The sequence below is a fragment of the Fistularia commersonii genome, chromosome 15 (genome assembly GCF_037954325.1).
Source record: "Fistularia commersonii isolate RoL2024-O1a breed Wild chromosome 15, RoL_Fcom_v1.0, whole genome shotgun sequence".
NCBI classification, from domain to species: Eukaryota; Metazoa; Chordata; class Actinopteri; order Syngnathiformes; family Fistulariidae; genus Fistularia; species Fistularia commersonii.
The window spans coordinates 4720684-4741055 of record NC_141298.1 but is presented as its reverse complement, the minus strand read 5'-3'; the positions used below and the strand labels follow the sequence as shown (position 1 = coordinate 4741055).

General features: G+C 37.6%; 1 protein-coding gene across 1 annotated transcript in view; it reads right to left on the bottom strand.

Moving 5' to 3' along the window:
• Window positions 1-3601: 3601 nt before the first annotated feature.
• LOC147226268 (protein phosphatase 1 regulatory subunit 37) overlaps window positions 3602-20372 on the bottom strand; it is a 51874-nt gene continuing 35103 nt past the window's right edge. The window contains exon 13 of the mRNA XM_086161098.1: window positions 3602-4062. Within this exon, the coding sequence (XP_086017224.1) occupies window positions 3916-4062 (147 nt within the window). The 3' untranslated portion in view covers window positions 3602-3915. The remainder of the gene's footprint in view (window positions 4063-20372) is intronic.

Below are 20372 nucleotides of genomic sequence, written 5' to 3'. Positions count from 1 at the left end.
TAAGAGGTGTTTAATTGCTGCACCAAGAAATCCGGTATATCAATGAAACATGGGTCTACATCCAGTTCCTCCCAAACAAGAATCGAGAATTAATTCTCCGCTCGGAGAAATGAGCTTTGGATCACAGGCATACAGATTCCAAAGAGAATGAAAAGCTTGCTTGGTTCTGCTGGTTTGTTTTCAGGAATTCAGAGTCAGAATTTGGCACCTGCTGTGTTTCTCACTGTAGGCCTGAGAAGCACAGTTTATGATGCCAGCCATAACTTTAATTTTCCAAAAAAAAAAAAAAAATGTTCAGTGATATTTGTTTGTCTGAATATTTTGGTTCCATTTATTCAAATGATATGCTTATGATATTCATAGTGTGTGTGTTAGTGAGGGAGAGAGGGACCGAGAGAAAGAGACTGAGTGATGAAGTTGGGTTGCTCATCAACTGTAGTTTTGCGGTTAAGGAAAATATCGCTATGTTCGGATAATCTTGCCCGGCTATTTGTAAAAGTTGAATAGAGAGAGAGAGAAAGCTCCATTTCTAAATTGACTTTTAATGAGAGAAAAAATGTCGCCCTGCGCTGCCTACCAGTTTCTTAATTAATGGTAGATGATTTCTTGATAATATAGAGTCACGTCATATGCAGGACAAAATTTCAGGTGTGTGTCACATGGTATCAACTTCTGTAAATAAAAAGGCCCACCTAAAATTTGTTGGGCTTATCCCAGATTGAAATTATAGTGCTATGGTCCGGTTAGAATTCCTACATGTAGACCATAGACCATTCCTGATTAATCTTCTATTCCTTTTGGCTGCTTCCTCCGATGGCCGCCACCACGAATCATCTTCCTCTATCTAACCCTTTCCTCTGCCTCCCCTTCTCTCACAACAACTAACTTCATGTCCTCTTTCACTTCATCCATAAATCTCCTCTTTGGTCTTTCTCTCGACATCCTGCCTGGTGGTTCTAACCAGCTTCCCAGCCTTTCAACCAAACTTTTTCAACATCCCATGTTACACTTCCCTGTGGTCATTACTACCACCATGAATGCATTAATGCCGATCAGTTGACGCCATTGATTTACAGTAGGTCATTTTTATTATCAGCATTAATTAAAAAAAAAAAAAAAACATATATATATATATATATATATATATTTGGTGTGAGTTACTGAAAACAGATGTTGGGATAGAATTTTTTTATTTTTATTCAGTGCAATGACACATTACAGCAATAAAAAATATGTTAGGCATAATTTCTTCAGTGCAATGACACATGACAACAATAAGAAACACAAGTTGAGATATCCAGCTGCAAAGTTTCTTCCAATCATCGTGACCCACTAGTTCCAAAAACCCAGGGACTTGTGTTTCTAATTCACTAATCCACAGCCTCTTCCATCACATTAGAATATCCAGACTTCTATGGGAAAAAAAAAGCTGAAGTTTGATGGGTGGCTCGAGTGTGAACCCCCTCTCTTGGGGCCCCTTTGGATGAGGCAGAAGAGATTGGTTGGTCGCCATGACCACATGGGTGATGATTGAAGAGGAAGAGGGGGGGGTCGATGCAGACAAAGAACAAGGGAGGAGTCACATTGGCAGCAGCAACATGCTAAAAGTCTACTCTGACACCCATTGCTTGTCATTCTCATCTGTCAATTACCACTGGATCTTTGATAAGATATATTAGTCATGAGACTAATTCAGTTTTTGCTCATTCATCACAGCACTTACATGAGTCAAATTGATGACTTACACCCTTCATATTGTAGGGTTTGCCATTCAAACTTGTCATTAATTTAATTACATCCTACTGATGTACACAAAAGGTATCCAATCACTGTCCCGAGTTCACGGGTATAAACAAATAACTTTTTTTTAGTTTTTTTTTTTCAGATTGAGGCTCTGTCAATTTGACCTGAAAAGTTAACCATGTGTTCATATAGGATTGAATAGTTTCATACAGGTGAAAATGTTGACTAAAAGAAATTTGATTTGGATAAATGAAAACAAACATCGAATACAGTATAATAGAATATTGAGATAAAGTTCTTTACATTTGATTCAAATTGTGCACACCCTCTTATCTATATGTATACCTATGGTGCAGACCGAACTAAGTGTTTATTCTATGATCGTGTGTAAACACGGACTGAGGATACTCAGCAGTTATCTAGATCCACACATCCTATTACACTTCAGTTATCTGGTGGAGGTGTTTTGATGCACAATTTCCATATGATCATAAAATGTCTGTTGTACCAGTTAGAGGGGTTATTGTCATTTTCTATTCTTCTTCAGAAATTACCACGTTGTGCAAAACATTGAGGCTGTGACTCTTCGTATTTATAGAAATATGTGAAGCTGTTATCTAAGTGAGACGTTATCCGTGCATCTCAGAAGCTGCCCTGCTAGGTTAAGATCTGTGTTAATCTCAGTAGAACACTCTTGTCAATGGAGGATCTGATGTCTCCATACCAAATTTAACGCAGCATATCACTCAGAAGATGAACTAAGTCTCTGTTCTGATCTTTCACATTCGCCGTGGCCAAATGGGATCGTCTGAAGGTAAAGGGGAGGTTTATGTTTAAGGTGGAGATGGAACCGCAGCCAGCAGACATTCGTGAACTAAAGTGACTATTTCTTGAACTCATAGTAAAGTAAAAAAAAAACAAAAGCTGTACCTTAAAAATAGGTTGAAAGAAAAGGAGTGAATAGGATTGAAATATGATAATGAAAGTTGGAAAAAAAGGAAATTTAGTGGTTCACACCAAAAAGGATATACACGAACTAATACCAGTGCAAGTAAGAGTCAGATATTGCACATTAGGGTGGCTAAAAATATAATCAAAATTGAACAGTCCACTGTTTGAATTGCCATTTTTGTTATGAATCTGTATTGAGAAAAACCTTCAATTTTCCACTTTTAATCAGTCGATCTGCGTATTTCATATCCCCCACTGATTATATTATCTAACTCTTTGCAAAATGCTGAAATTGATTAATGAGGCGTGGGTAAAACTTAAGACCTTACCTTTATTTATGAATATTTTATTTTTTTACAACATGGTGCAAATGGTTTGCACCGCACCGTTGCATTTTGTTTCATGCTATTACTCGAGGTAAGGCAGTCTATTGGTAGCTCATGAAGTACAGGATACAATTATTGCCACAAAAGATATCTCTGGAGACAAATTATCAAAAACCTGAAAAAAAGTACATGACGTATATATGTTGTATGTCTGTGGGTGTTCTGTGTGTTTCATTCTGTCCTCTTCATTCATGTTCCATGCCTGTCCTGAGAAGCATTGAGCTTCCAGACTGGCACTGTAGCTGCCTGCTCTCTGCAGTATTGTTGCAGGTTGTAATGCCATTGAATGTCAGCCTCTGCTGATTTATGCAGATGGGATCCGACTGAGTTCATGGCTGCTACCTCCGTCAGAGTAATGACGCTACGGCACAACCTCTACACACACATACACACACCTCTGAGAATTATATGCAATACATCACCGCAAACATTAACCAATGATGGGACACAAGCAAACAGGGATTTGCAACACGTACGGGTCGAATATTGCAAGGAGGGGAGAGCAGAGGACTCAAATGAGTGGGGGTTTCGGTTCTCTTTATTTCTCGGTGATTCACGTTTGAAGCAAGCTCACAAAATTGCTTGTTACGAATGTTAGACAGTAAGCAGCAGGGCAGGCCCCCCCGTTTCATGAGGGAGCTCTTCTTCACATTTATTACTCAGGTTAGGAGTTTTATGGTTATCATTATTTGCAGACGAATTATTATTCACATTTATCTGAGTGTCAGCTGTTCAGGCTGAGGGCAACTGGGACAAGATGTCTGCTGGCCAGAATCCATCACTAGTTTCTGTGCTGTTGTGTACAAGGTTAGCTGTTCTAGGTGGTAAATGCATTTCACTTGGTTCCAGGTGATGCTGAGGTATCATGAGTGGGTCGTGACTCAGAGCTGTCATGGTTTAGACCCGAACGGCTGGCGTTGGCGAGGCAATGCTCTGTAATTTCTGAGCGAATCCTCGCATCGGTTTCCATCAGAAATGCATCCTGTTGACACACAGAGGTATGGTGATTGGCAATTATCAGAGGAAAAATAATCTTCTATTTTTATCTATAGCGTTAAAAGGAATCACATGTTGGGTTTGAAACAATTTAATGGCAACGATAGAAACATAGAATATATAAAAATATTTCATTTTTCACACAGAGTAATCTTTTAGTGTCATCATCAGCAGGCAAAATATAGATTGGTCAAAGTTAATAATAATTGACGATTTAAGTCTTGTTTATTTGTATCACATTGTCAGGGTACAACCATAACCACAACAACCACAGGTTATATTTTGTTGTTACAGTTCAAGATGAATAGGGCTCCGCTTGCAAAGAGTCAGGTCAATTTTTTTCTGATTCAACGGTGACGATTCTCTCTACTATTAAGTAATATGATGCAAATCCTTATCTAAGCAGCCACCGTCTCTATTTAAACATTGTGAATCACTGTTTCACTTGATGCAAGTTGTGTGTGTTCGTGTGTGTGTGTGCACGTGCGCACACACATGAATTGATTCCACTGAAGACATACTGTAATATTGACTCGTGACCTACATCCTTTCAACAATTACTGTCCCAACACGTTTTGTCACTACACACAATCTTTGTCATGATTTTCTGCACTTCTATAAAATTGACCATCTTTCACCAACACAACACACACTATTGATATTGTTACACTTGAACATCCTCCTAAGAAAAGACAGACTTTACAAGGAACACAGTGATTCTCATTCTTTCTTTTCTCTCTCTCTCCTCTCTCTTCCTCCCTCCCTTTCGTGGCAGCAGTCTGCAGCAGAGCAGTTAATAAAGAGATTGATTATCAGCCTGTCAGGAAGTGACAGTTGGACAGGGCTGCTCTGTGTGAATGACAGAGGGCACACTCACCACACAGCAGCCCACCTGACACACACATGCACACACACACATACACGCACACACACACACACACAGATGCCTTTGCCAATAGTGGGGGGTGGGTGATGTGGTGGAGGAAGAAGAAGCATGTGGGGGGGCTTGGATGGGTGAAAGGCGGACATGTGGAGAGCAGAGAAGCAACCTTCTGCTGGTGGAAAGGCTCCTCTGCATGTGTAGTGTGTGTGTGTGTGTGTGTGTGTGTGTGTGTGTGTGTGTGTGTGTGTGTGTGTGTGTGTGTGTGTGTGTGTGTGTGTGTGTGTGTGTGTGTGTGTGTGTGTGTGTGTGTGTGTGTGTAGGGGTGAGGGTTAACAGACACTGCATTTTGATATGATGCTGTCAGTGAATAGCCAAATACAATAGTCCCAGTCAACATTATGCCAGAGAAATGATCATGACCTTATCAAAATCTTTTTTTGGCATCTTTTGAAAATCCAAACAACTTGTTCTAAACTAAAAGTGTCAAACATTAAAAGCAAATTTTCATCTGAATAATTTCTAGTAGATTTCTAGACTTCATTTCCATGTCATTTTTCTTTAGGGACACTGAGTGTGTACCCCTTATTTATGATTGTGCAATATCAATGTGAATTTATCATTGTGCAAAAACAAACACATTTAATCTATTGCATTTAATTCTGACGTTCGTGACAAGGTGTATGACTTTGCAGCTTATTCATTTTTATTTATTTGTTTAATTATCTAATGATCATGTTGCTGATGGTTTGTTTTCATAAAGCCAAGTTATCACTGCAGCAACTCTCCTCTTGCCAGATATCTTGACATTGCAATCACCTCCATCTGCAGAGAGAGTGTGTGGTAGCACTGGGTGTGAGTCTGTATGACATTTAAGACTATTGTAATCTGTTTAATTAAATCAGTGTCATTCCATTTTAGGATACTTCTCATTGTGTTTTGTCTATTCATTTCTTTTCAATTTATTCATTTGTTTTGCCTGCAGAGATATTCCTGGCATGCTGAAATGCTCTGAAAATACTTGTCATCTCGCCTGTTGTTAAAAAAGTTGAAATGCACCTGAACATTTCAGGTATTATGACTTTCTTTCTTTCAATTGGGAATTTAATATATCTTTGCATTTTGTATATGTACACGTAATAACATATAAATAAATAGATAGGGTTAATATGGATAGTATGTAATTGTACTTAAAGAATTAAATAATGAAAAAGTAATTGCATTTAAACGCAATTTTTAAGGGCAGTTTTAAAGTATTTCCTTTTTCTTCTCCGCCCTTCTCCCCATCTCACTCCTGGGTGGGGACTATTGACCATTTAGAGATGAGGATGCAGAGGATCAGGTTTGATGAGGCAGATGATTCACCGTGGCAACACCTGAAGAGAACAGGCCAAGTAAAGAAGGTAAAGAAGAAGCCCTTGGTTTTTCCAACACACACGTATTTCTTTCATCTGTGCCAATATCGAAACATTTGCAGCTAGTATCTATCTATCTATCTATCTATCTATCTATCTATCTATCTATCTATCTATCTATCTATCTATCTATCTATCTATCTATCTATCTATCTATCTATCTATCTATCTATCTATCTATCTCTGTGTGTGTGAGAGGGTAAAAAATATATATATACAGTATTTACAAACAAGGTTTAAAGGTTTAAAAACAAACACACAAAAACTTCGGTCACAGGGGTGTGAAATAACTGCTGCTTCACTGAATGGTAAATGGCACAAAATAATCTCAAACAAAATAGTTTCATCTGTGAAAAAATGAACCCTAATATTTTTGATTTTTTTTTTTTTTTGTTTCAGAGCCACACATCTTTATCTTCATGGCAGTTAACAAACACACAGCTTTATGCAAATATATGTTTATCATATAAATTACAAAGGCAACATGATGACAAATATCATCCAGAAACTCAAGGTGGGCTTCTCACCCACTGAGACAGATTTGATACACATCTCAATTCATGTTCAGCAATGTGTTGCCAACTAGAATGTTGAAACAGATCATTATACATTATAACAGAGTCTAGTCAATGTGATAATCCAGCCTTCAATTTCTCTTCATCTTTATATTCCATGCATTTTATTTATCTATTTATTAATTCACTACCATCACGGAGGTGTTCATTCTTGAACGTTGTATTTACCAGATCATCACAGTTCTTTTGTCAAAGTACCATCGTTTTTATACGATCGTAAACGCGAAGAAATTTAAACCTCACATTTATTTTTTTTTTTTTTGCATTTGAGTGGAGCAATCAATATACTTAGATTGAGTAAGTGGACCGCTGAGCCTGGTATCAAGATTTGTGGTCTGTCCTTTGCTGACAGAGAAGGAGAACATTTCACACCCAAAGAGAAGGGATGGCGCAGATGGACAAGTGCTTTTACGGCTGAATCTCCATCTGGCTCAGTGCCATGGCCACAGACTTTCTTTGTTTGCCAGGCTACTAAACTAATAGAGATAAAGGCAGGTTCCTGCTGGCCCTGAATTAGAAATCATTATGGAATATAAACACACATGGGATCACACGCTTGCACACAAGCACACAATGCGGGTGAGCATGCAGTGAATATATTCAATAATGGCCTTTGTAGACTTTAAACCTCATCTAAACAGTGACAAAACAGAGTCACAGACTTTTCACCACCTACTCTCGCTCAAAGTATAAGTTTAGGCCATATCAAAGCGTGTAACCGGGTGAACTGTTTTCTGTGTGTCTGTATGTGTGTGTGCGTGCATCTTTTTCTGTCTGTGCGTCAGTTCTTGTCTCCCCTCCAAAGAAAACAATGTGCTATAAACACCATCTAAACACGAAATGGTGTTTAACTGCACTTTGTATACTGTATATTAAACAGTTGATAATTTATAACCCGTCTTGTGAGATCATTTTGTTTGAACAAATGCATTCATATAAAAGAGTTATATATAGACTACATTACAAGAGGAAAGTTTGGTGTCTGTTACAATAACAGCTCCTGAGATCTCTGACTCACAGGATAGAAAAACAAAATAACATTGTGGCAGTTGCAGTAATGATTTGCTTTTCTTTATTCAACTTTATGAGGAAAAAAAAGAACAGGAAACAGAATAGTTCTCGACAGGGATTTCTCATTTTTGGGTTGTGCACAAAGTGCTACTAGTCTGGAACCTGATCGACGACTCCGCTCCCAACATCAGCCTGAGAAACAGATGCAAAGCCAGGAGTGAGATGTGCGTCTATCATGACAGTTTCTAAACTTCTTCAACCACGGAATTACATTTTTGTCGTGATGAACTGAAAGACAAGATAAATCTCAAACTATCAAAGCTATTCCTGTTGAGAAACTTGAAGAGGCTTGCAAGTTTTTATTTTTTGATAAATTATCTGCATGTTCCCATGGGGCTTTCCTGTGTGGAGTTTTCCTGTTCTCCCCATGTCAGTGTGGGTTTCCTCCAGGTTCTCAGTTTTCCTCCCAAAGTCCAAAAACATGCAGTAGGTTAATTAGATAACCCTAAACTGCCTCCATGTGAATAAAAGACTGGGTGGCAGTATGTCCCTACATAGCGTGTGAATGAGAGAGGGAATGGTTTATGTCTCTATATGTTGGCCTAGGATCGATTTGCGACTACAGTTGGCTCAGGCTCCAGACAACTTGAGTGCAGGATAAGAGATATAGAAAATAATTGAATGAATAGAAATGCAATACTATCTAAAGTTAAGATCTCAGAATTGTAAAACTGAAGTTTGAGAGAATCTGTTTTACCCTAAAAATGTACTAGGATTCAGTTGACAGCTACTCTCGTTTCATATCGAATTAAACCACAGCAACAGGAGCCACAGCTGCAGTAACAGCCCCAAATCCCCAGTATTCAGCGCTATTATTCAGTCATGTGAGAAACTTGGGTCACCCTTTGGTTGGATTTCCCTCGTAGTGAAACTGTCGACCACATCTAGCCATTTTATGGCATCACAAGTTTTTGAACAAAGTCCCTGAAATTCTAATATTTCAATACCATTGGAATGTTTTGTCTTAAAACTACACTTGGTAGTCTCCATTTTCTATAGTACCCTTTCCATCCTGGCCTTTCTCTTCAAACTTCATATTTATCCATCAGGTTCTCAGGTTTGAAAGTCACTTGGTAATTCTCTTGAAACCACCCAAGTCGTGTTCACATCCCCCTGACAATCCTACCCACTTTGATTTTTCCCTACAATAACAAGGTTACAATTACAATTTTCCCTACATTTCTTGGCTTCCTCTTGCTACTTCTCAGTCTCACCCAATTAGCAAGTTTACAACTACTAACACCTTCACATATTTCAGACTTTTTGTCTGATCATTTCTGGAATTGATTTGATACATTTATATTAACCCCGCCCCGCCCTCGGTAAACCTCACCATCGCCTTTTACGTTCTTCACCTCCCCTATCCAGCTCCTTCTTCTCTTACGCCCGAGTTGCATTTGTTACATTTCCTCACTTCTTCCTACTTGATTTTCAGGCGATTGTCTCCCTCACGACATCCCATGTCATGGTCATTCATCTCTCTCCCTCGCAACATGCATGAGTCTGCATGAACAAGGTAAGAATATCTAATTTGACGGATCCATGCTGTCCAATATCCCTGCACAATGTCCCTCACAAAGATAATCACCTTTAGGTGGATTCATCATTACTTTCAAGCCTTTCATACCCAACTTTAGATTAGAAGTAACGTAATGGAATTTAGAGCATTTTTCATATGCAAGTTTTGGGCTTTGCGGTTTGAGGCCACATTTATTTTCCGATATTACAACACGAAGTGCATCTCCGGTTCGGAAGGTTTCTTTTTTATTTATTTTTTCTCCCGAGCAGTTCCTTGTTGATCTATGTTCTGTTGTTTGGATGGTCACTGTTTATATTCGGATCGGGCCTCGCACACAAAAAGTTGCAGACTAAACTTTCAGTTAGTCAAGTGTTATCAAAAGATGCCTCCACTTTTCCCCCAAGTTGGAGTCTTACATTTGTGACACATCATGTTGTGCTTAATAGAAGGAGGTGTAAAAAAGAAAAGGAACAATAGAGATGAGTTACATTTTAGAAGAAAGAAAAGGGGGAGACACTGCTGATGATTTAATCTGCTCCAACAATGAATGATCATACTGGTAGTGGCCTTGGTGTCTGACAGGATTCATATAAAAAAAACATTGGGAATATTTGTGAGAGATGTCTCGGCAGGTAAAGGGTGTGACTGATCCGGAGCATAAGTTAATGTCCATATGCAATGACTCAATGTAATACAGCTTAGTTTTATATACACATAGGCACTAAAGAGACAGTGTGGTGTGGGTTGGTCCTGTCTTTATGAGATGAGACAAGCAATCCTTAGGAGATTTTCAACCTGGCCACTCAAATACTTTATTGTATGGATCTTTGACCTGCAGAACTTACAAGAAAGAAGAGGAACTGGTATTGAGTATGGTGGGCATTGTCTGACAATTACATCAAATAAAAAAAAAAAAGATCTCAGATTAAAAGAAAAGGCAGACACCTCCTGCTGGCTGATCCAAGATGGCCTATGGTGGATTTGAGAACTATGCATAATGGTATTACTGTCCAACTTAGATTTGGGAGGTGATTGCTATAATTTTCTTGGCATTATCACAAAAAAAAATGGAATTATGAAATTATAGGAATTCGAAGAAGGTCTCAATATTTTAGGGGGGTTGTATTACGGTTCTCATCACCATGCTGGAGCAACTGATTGACTGACTGGTTTGTAAATCCCGATTCTTGATTTATTTACTTATTTATCCATCCGGTGATCCCTTGGCAAGAGCAAGCCACGGTGTAATCATAGACACAAAACTCACTATTCCCCATCTCTTACTTGTTGTCATGTGTTTGGAAATTACTCGTGTAAATGTCGAGGTGAAGACTGTCATTTCTGAAATTGGATCTAGTGCCTTTTTTGTGACACAAGACATTAATTATTGGAATTTCAAATTTTTCAGCAAAGTGCTGTACAAATGAGAATAAGTAAGAGTAGAACACAATGAAATGGAAAATCATTAATTCATTCAGTGTCTCTAATTACTTGTTTTGAAACAAACAACAAGTTGACATTTCAGTCTGACTGAAAGAAACTAGACAACATTTAAACCACCTTTTTTAGTATAGTAGTGATGTTTTGTCAGATTTCTTTATCAAACTACCCCTGAAATACTTTATTGTATCATTGCCTAAATATAATATTAATATTAGTAATAATAATAATAATAATAACAATAACAATAGCAACAACAGCAGCAACAACAATGATAATGATAATAATGATGATAAAAATAACATTATTATTATCATTATATTAATACATTATGTTGTATATATTATACATATGCCATATACTATTATTATTATTGTGTAAATTTCTTATCAATATATCCCTACATATTATATTATACCATATTGTATACTATTTTTTTATTAATAATAATTATTATCATTATTATAAAATGAGGCCCAGGGTTTGTTTGAGACTGCAATTGAAGGAGTTTTTCCCCAGCTGATATTGAAGCCCAATTTCAAGAACAGGAGAATTTGGGAGGTTTAATAACTCAACCCAAATACTCCCCCTCACAGCCAGATGTTTGCATTTGGGATAGCAGTGGCATATCTCCCTCACTTTCTGCCTCTCTCTCACTCACTCACTCACTCACTCACATACCTGCTTTCTCTCTCACGGTGTCTCTCGCTTTCTCACTCTCTCTCTCTCTTTTTCCGCCATCTCAACATTAGTTAAGATGGCTGCACAGCAGCTGCCAGGAAGCGGCACTTAAAGCTCTCCAAGGTACAGACAGCTTAAACCGGCTCATTTGTTAGGTCCCCAAAAAAGAACCCTCACAAGCAAAGCAACTATCTGATTATTATTATTATTATGAGCAGCAAGCAAATGACCACGGGCTTTAATCCGCAATCCAAACTGTCAGTTGGGTCACGTCTGACACATCAGAAGCTGTGTTGCCAACATGCTGCATGAACCGCGGAGACGAGTCAAGAGGGAGGAAGATGATGTTTTGTCAAACGCGGTAACATGTGCAGGTTAAAAGGTGGAACAATCTTAACATTTTACACCCACGCAGACAGAGGGAGAAGTGCATACAAACAAACACACACACACACACACACAGAAAGCAAGACCATACCTGTCCTCTGTCAGGCTCAAAATATGTTCAAGAAGAAAAAGGAAATCACTGTACAAACGTTTTTCATTCCTGATTAAATCGGAGTAAATTCAATGAGATATTTAAATACAGACTGTATGAGCGAGTGAATTTTCCATTTGTTCTCATCTCGGACTAAACAGAGGCACACGTGCATGATTTGAGAAGGGGATGTGGTGCGGCCTGATTTCAAAGGCAGAACTCAAAAAGACGACAGACAGCTATTTACAATATTTATACTTTTTGGAGGCTGCATACAACGTCTGTCCTGTAATCTCTTTGTGTATGTATGTGTGTGTGTGTGCATGGGCACATGCATGTGCACGCATCTGTGCATCCACATGTGTGTTTGTGTATGTTTGTGTGTGTGTGTGTGTGGTTGTGTGTGTGTGTGTGTGTGTGTGTGTGTGTGTGTGTGTGTGTGTGTGTTTCAGAGAGAGAGAGAGAGAGAGAAAACACAGAGAGGGGAAGGGAAGCACTGATGAAAAAAGGTTACTTTGGAAATTCTCTGATAATTGGTGTCTTAAAAGGAGCTCATTTTTAACTATGTCACCACGACTGCTCGATGACAATTAATCTGTTTGTGGCTGTTTCCTTGGCATCTGTGCCAATTACTTTATATGCTAATATATGTAAATTTCATCTCAAATGCCAGTTTCAAGTATTATGCGCGGAGCACATTGTGTCTTTTTTTTCTCAAGTTATATTGTTGAAGTTGATCAACAACACGAGAGCTGTAAATTTAGAGATGTTTAAGTTACAAATTCTGTTGTACCACCGCAGAGGTCCAAATAATTTACACATGCACATAATAAATTTTTTAATATGTTTTCAACGATTTACCTGCCTGTAATTCCACAATTCCCTTCAAAGACTCTCTTAGGTAAAAGAAAAAACAATGCAGAAATGAAAATAGCATCTGATATGCTGAGAAAAGTGCAAATGTTTTGCAAAGACTAAACACATATTTTGAGCAACTGCTGAAAATGATATTGCCTTGGTCTTACATTTTTGTGACAGGTGAAAGATGATATTTATATTCCACTAAATATGTGTGAATTTTATAAATGGTGACTATGCTGAAGTATGAGAAAAATTACTACAAAAGCACCTGCTATACATATCACTAATTTTTTTAGCCCTGCAAAATAAATAACTAGATAACATTTAATAAGGAAGAATCTCCCATAACACTTGAATGCCTCTTATACACATGCATATATTTTCTATCGGTTCCAATTAAATTAAGTAACTAAATGTTTTCAAGGAGGACAGTAACTTAATGTTAGGGTATAATGACTCAGAGAAGACGTAATCTCGGTATTGACTTGCTGCTGGTTGAAATTAAAAAGTCGACCAGGCCAATAGGGATTTTTTGTTTTTAAATGTCCCACAAAACAGTTAAAGATGATAAATGTTAGTCCAAACATGAGAAGAACATGTGAAAGAAAATAAAATATGTATTACACATGCATTTGTTACAATATATGTGCACAATATCAAATCCATGACTCTAACACACTGTCTAGGATTTAAATTTTGCTAAATTTAATGGGATATGCATTCAATGACCAATATCACTTACACAGCAATATTTTTTTCAATATTTGCATTGCCTTCCTTGCCTATAAAAATCAAACATTACTGCACATTTTCCATCAGTGTAAATAAAGAATGATGAAGTAAATAAGATCAATGTACCAAAGAAAGAAAAGTGAGGAGCGAGAATCTAAGAGATACAGGAATCAAAGTTGTTTATGAAACAGCTCTATTTAAAAAGTTGCCGTACAGCATAGGATCCATATATGGCCGACTTACTCTTAACGTTCAAACCCCCTCAAATTACTGCTGTAAAATATTTTCATGGAAATCCTACACCCATTTCCACAGAACAAGTTTCTCTGCCTCCTTTTCAGCGTCAATAAACCTTAACAGCACATTTTGTCGAAGAACTCACTCTATTTTTGTCATGCAGGATAAATATTAATGAATACACTTTGTGCCTATTTCTATAACTACCAGCATATCTGCCGATGATAGACACACAATGCAGCGTTTCATTTGTTCCATCCCCTCCTCATCTGTCCATGGCTGTCTAGAGCCTTCCATAACCTCAACTGAAGATGTCACTGTTGTATACCGAATATGTGCTCTCCTACATTGTGTGTGCAAGTCTTTGAGAGAGAGAGAGATGTGAGTGAGTGAGTGAGTGAGTGAGTGAGTGAGTGAGTGAGTGAGTGAGTGAGTGAGTGAGTGAGTGAGTGAGTGAGTGAGTGAGTGAGTGAGTGAGTGAGTGAGTGAGTGAGTAGATAATGTGTTTTCATGTTTATCAGTGAGAAACAAAGCTGCGCTGCAGTGTTAAAAACATTTGACTGCAAAGTTTTGACAAGGCAGGGGGTTCAACAGACAAAGGAAAAAAATCACATCTATTACAATTAATCCAGCTGAGTGATCTTTATATAAGGGATAAACACATTCATCCAAACTCAATACGACTAAATTTGATTGTTGAACAAATACAGATCAACTGTATTCATGTGCTGTTGAACAATTGCTTCTCTATTGCCACTGTGTAGTCAAAAAATCCTAGTGTCATTTGTTTGGTCATGTGGAATCACATGCAGCACAAAAATGAATAGAAACAATGATACAATAATACAAAGGGTATAATAGGTATTATTTAGGAGCCGAAACGGAACATGCAATGTTTGATTTTAACTTGATGCGGTATTTTTTCCCTTAATTTGATGTAACATAGCAACATACTGTACATCTAAAGTTATAGGCTGACTTTCAGGGATAGACACAAATTTCCTTTTACAAATCTTGAGCAAAAGAAAAAAACATATACTTACATGATAACTAAGCACAGATTGAACGCAATGAGGTTTCCCGCAGTTTTTTTTTTCTTTTTTCCATCTATTTATTTATTTTTTTGTCACCCATAGACTCAAATTTAACTGTCGACTTAACATATCTTGTGACACCTGAGCCATTTCATTGAATCTCCAGCAATCACAAGTCTTAAGAATGAATGAAGCAATCAATAAGATAAACATGTTAATGTAAATGTTTTCAGATTAAGCTGAGACAATATTCTGGTGAGATCTTGGAACAGGGTCTGCAAAAGGAATACGGTACATTAGAAAAATGGTATCATTTGACAGGGTTCTCATTTAATGTTGACCCCATTGTAAAATACTGGTACACACATTTGAGAAAGTCAATTTGCTTTGGTATTTCAATACAAAACATATTAAATCTGGACTAATTTAAGCTTGCATATATTTCTTTTTTATCATCACATAAGCGCTAAAGGTTTTCCTAGAATAAATATTTAAGCAATATAATACAAAAAAACTGATACATTCATATATATATGTATGAATATAAATTGCAATAATATATATATATATATAGATAGATAGATAGATAGATAGATAGATAGATAGATAGATAGATAGATAGATAGATAGATAGATAGATAGATAGATTGATTGATTATCAATGTGTCCAGCTTTTTGGCACTGTAGCACCGATTATGTCACCATGTTAAAAATCTTAATAAGCTTAAGCATAACCTTGGCACAGGATTATGGCTTCTGTCTAGTGTTTTGTTAAACGTAGAGGATGACCAGCTGTGAAAGGAGACTGAAGGGCCTCTACTACTGGAAGATTCTTAAAACCACCGTGGCCAGTCACCGCAGGTTAGAGGGATTTAACTTGGGTCTTGCCTTGAAAAAATAATAATTATTAATTGGAGGATTGTCTATATACAGTCACCGTAAAGCAAAATTAGATGCTAACACTGTAAGTAAATAAAGAGAAAGTTCGTCTGTTAATGATCTCATCAGATGAACGTTAATGTGTTGTTTATCAAAAATTAGTTCAACTTCAACATCAAACCTAGAATTTGAAATAAAATATTGAAGTTATGAAGCCATTAGTATTTAACATAAAACTGACAATGGTCGTTGGTCATGACTATGACAAGTTTTGATCATTGGGAATCAATAAATATTCCATGAAATATCAACATACACTAATGCTCTTTTCAAACTGTGTGCGAGGAAGAACGATGCATATACCAAAATTAATAAATTAATCAATAAACAATGAACGAATGATAAATAAATGAACAAATAAATAAATGCTTTGTAGAACTTGGAGATTTTCATAACAGTAAACCTTCAAAGAGTTACATTTTTTTCATATTGATGCCTACTTTGTGGTTCAATAATTTAAGAAAGTGTGGTCTATGTCCAGGATATTAGGGATAAAAAAATTTCCAGTGATTCTGATAGTAAATGAAACACATGAACCAAAGTCAAAAATAGATGATGTCATGAAAGTGCAGCAGCCCACAAATATCATAGTAGAAAATTGTATTCTTATTGCAACATCAATTACAAGACAGTGTCATCACAACGCTGTTATAATGCAGATGGCCAAGTAATCCTGGTGTTTCATCAAGTGCTAGTGACGCATACACTAAAGTCAGAGTCAATAATTACTTTAATTAATTTCACTTTTCTCCATCGCATTTACCAAATATCTGTGTAAAAGCTCTGACCAACTTTTATGTAAGTATGAATGCATATGGTGCACATTCCGTCAAAGTGCTGTGCAAATGAGAAGGGTCATGAGTAGAATACATATGTTTATTTATTTGTTTGTTTGTTTATTTATTTATTTCAAACACGTTTAGTTGTTTTATATATTTCTCCTTTGGTATGCTAAAGTTTGTGTCATCCAAATTTTTACAGGTACTTGGTACCTCTTCCACTGCCCCACCGTGTTGTACACAGGCTCCCCTCTCAGTTTTCCTATCCTGCCATGTATTTATCAGGCTGTGTGAGTTTCTAATCCCCCCTCTTTAGCAGCAGTGTGTGAAAGCTAACACTCCTCTATGTGATTATGAAAGGCCCAGGGCTGCTGATTATCTGGAGAGACCACCACAGAGATCCCCGGCCCTGCTCTCCAAACCCAGTGCTGCTTTAATTTCTCCCTAATTGATCTTCACACTTTTACATCTTATTTCCCCCTAAAACAACGCAGGTAAAACTTAATTTGAGTTATTTGTTCTGGTCACAGGAGATTAAACTCTTTGCCCTTTTTTTTGGTGTTTTCACTCTGCGCTGTTAAACTTTTCAGAGTACTGGTTTCCTTCTAATGATCTTGACAGAGAAATGTGCACAGAATCGCAAATTAATTCATCTCCCATTCCAGTGTCCAAGAACATGTCTTTTTCAATGTGGAAACAGCATTGTCCTTGTCATGCATGCATTCTTTGGAATTTTTTGAATATATTTGGTTTTGGTATCCATCTATCCATCCATCCGTTATCTACTTATCCAACACTTTGAGTCGCAGGGATGCTGGAGCCTAACTTAGCTGTCACTGGCCGAGAGGCGGGAGACAACCTGGACTGGTCGCCAGTCAATCGCAGGGCAATATAGAGAGACAAACAACCATTCACTCCCTCATTCACCCAGTAGATCAATTTTGGTTTTATCATTATTATTTATTATTAATCAATACTGTTATATTGAGTCCCCTCATCCCAACTCTGGCTTTACCTGCATTCAAGATAATCCAAAATTCATAAGATCAAGTTTCCATATGCCAGCAATTTCATATTTTCAGAACCAGTGACTATACTAATATGTGTGTTCTGAGACTAGACTTGCTTTTATAGATGGCTGTGAATCTGGCTTTTTTTTGTTGTTACATATAAATAATAGCTTGCAGATATGATTAGGGATTTCATTCCTTGAGTCCTGAAGTCCAGTTTGAGGGTGAGTTTTACTCGATTATGTAACTCGATACACGTTTCAGTTACTTGTTTTTTATGAGGAGAGCTTGATTAGAGTCTGTTTTAAAAACTATAGATGTCACACAAAACTGATTACCAGCTGGTATTAGTGTAATCTAAACCTGGATGTTATAGATAGTCATTAATGATACTGCCTCTTTATGGAACAGAGCCAGAAGAAGACGGGGAATTTTGTTACTTCAACTGACAGCAGCTGCTCTATAAGCACACAGCATTTTTGTATTGAATGTATTGATTTGATATTTGTGGCTCACATGTGTAAGATAGTAAGTGGTGAATACAAGGCCAGGGCTGTACTGTGCACATAAACAAAATTATACATGTAGATGTACATACAGCAAATTAGAGTCTGAGATGAGTGTGCACAATGTACAGACGCAATTTAGGTGTCAATCATCTAATCATCCTTAACACACTCTTGAGGTTACCATGGTAAGAGTGCTGAAAAAATGCATGTCACTTACACCTTACCTATGCCAGGTCATCAGAGACTATCCTAAACACATTTTGAAGCCAGTGTACCAATTCCATCTCCATCTGCACCAAAACAGTGATTTATAAAAGCAGGGTTTTTACCACAGTGTTGGTTTGAAGTATTTGCTCTATTTGTCAGATTCGGTGATAATTAGACTATGTTATGGAACACCTTTAGATTAAAGTTTTAATTATTATTATTTTTAATAGTAATTTTATATATATATATATATATATATATATATATATGTGTGTGTGTGTGTATGTGTGTGTTTTTTTTTTTTACTGGCCAGTAATAATCTGTATGTACTGCTGTATCAAAATATGTTATACCAAACTTGTTCCCATTGAAATACGTTAAATGGCTGCAACATCTTGAGACTATTGATTTTGGCATTCTTTTATTACTTTACTATTAATTATTAACAATGATAATCTTCAAGGTTGTTTCCAAGTTGTTTAGAAAAACCATGTGGTTTGGAAGTACTAATCACCTCAGTGAGATTTCCATTGAGACTTTAAGATTGAATGAAAGAATATTGGATGATATTCTTTCATTCAATCTGGATTGAACCTATTTGATCTATATACCCAAGCAAAAATGCTGAAATACCAGTTCTGAATAACTGCCTAGCTTACAAATCCTCAGAAAGGTACAATATTTTTTACAGGTATGACTATAATTTAATATGATACAAAACTCTTTGAAAGTCTGGTATTAGTATAAGCATTATCTACTCTCATGTTTTAAGTTGGTGCATATACACTAAGGACATAATCACTTGATCCCTGATGGGGTAAACCAGGGGACAACTGCAGTGAAGCTTAAACTACAGACTTTGACTTTGGCTGGCTTCCTTGTTACTGCTTTATCGTAATAAGATGCCTAGTGACATAGTGCAACATGGGAAATGCCTGGACACTGGAGTGTTGTGCCAGCATCGCCCAGAACCATAGATGGGTGTTTAGGGGGGGTTCTCTGACCCTTCCAACCGAGCAAGGGGGAACTAGCATCTGCTTTAATAAAGCTGCCCACTCCTGAATCCCACTCTCCCCTGACTCTCCACACTGGGGTATGGGCACTGGAAGAGAGGTGATAGAGGTAACAGCTGGCTGCAGCCGTGGCGCCATGGCCGTGACATGACCACAGCTTTATTAGCGCCATCCAAGACACCAGCTGATCCTCTCCCAGGGTCCCTGTCACACTGACGTCTTCATCACTAAGCTGAGCAGACAGGCCAGACCTGCCAGCCAATGGAGGTGACACCAAATCCAATTACCTCCCCTCCATGGTGCCCAGACCAGCTTTTAAGAGGGTTGGCTGTTGGATGCTGCTGCTAGGCTAGATGATGAGAGATACTGGGACAAGAAGTCCAGACTTATATTAAGATTTTGAGTTAGGCCCCTGAACGGTGGAGCAGAGTTGTTGTGGCTGTCACCGAACATTCAGTGGATGGAAAATAAGAACTTTTGACATGCATCGGTTATTTTGTCACAATATTAGGACTGTCTGTGGCGTAAATAACTGCAGTATAGTACTGATCAAGTACACAAAAGGGGTCAGCAATTCATACATTCATGCACATGTTTTGTCTTCTCATTCATGCCCTTTACAGTGATATCAAAATGTGTCAAAAGCTATTCTATAACAGCACTACCGTGTTGTAAACAGTGGCAGGTGATATATGATATTTTGTTGATTAAGTTAATTTGCTTGACAGCCGGGGCCAAGGGCAATGCTAAGGATGCAGGTCTGCCGCTTAAGATGTTTTTCACTCCGTCAGATCAAAACGCCACTCTGTGATGGACAAGCCAGACCTTGTCATTCACAGAGCTTTAGCGATGAAGGCCCCATCTTCAGTCACCCACTTTGGTGCCCAACTGGAGAGGACCATTCACCACCTCTTCT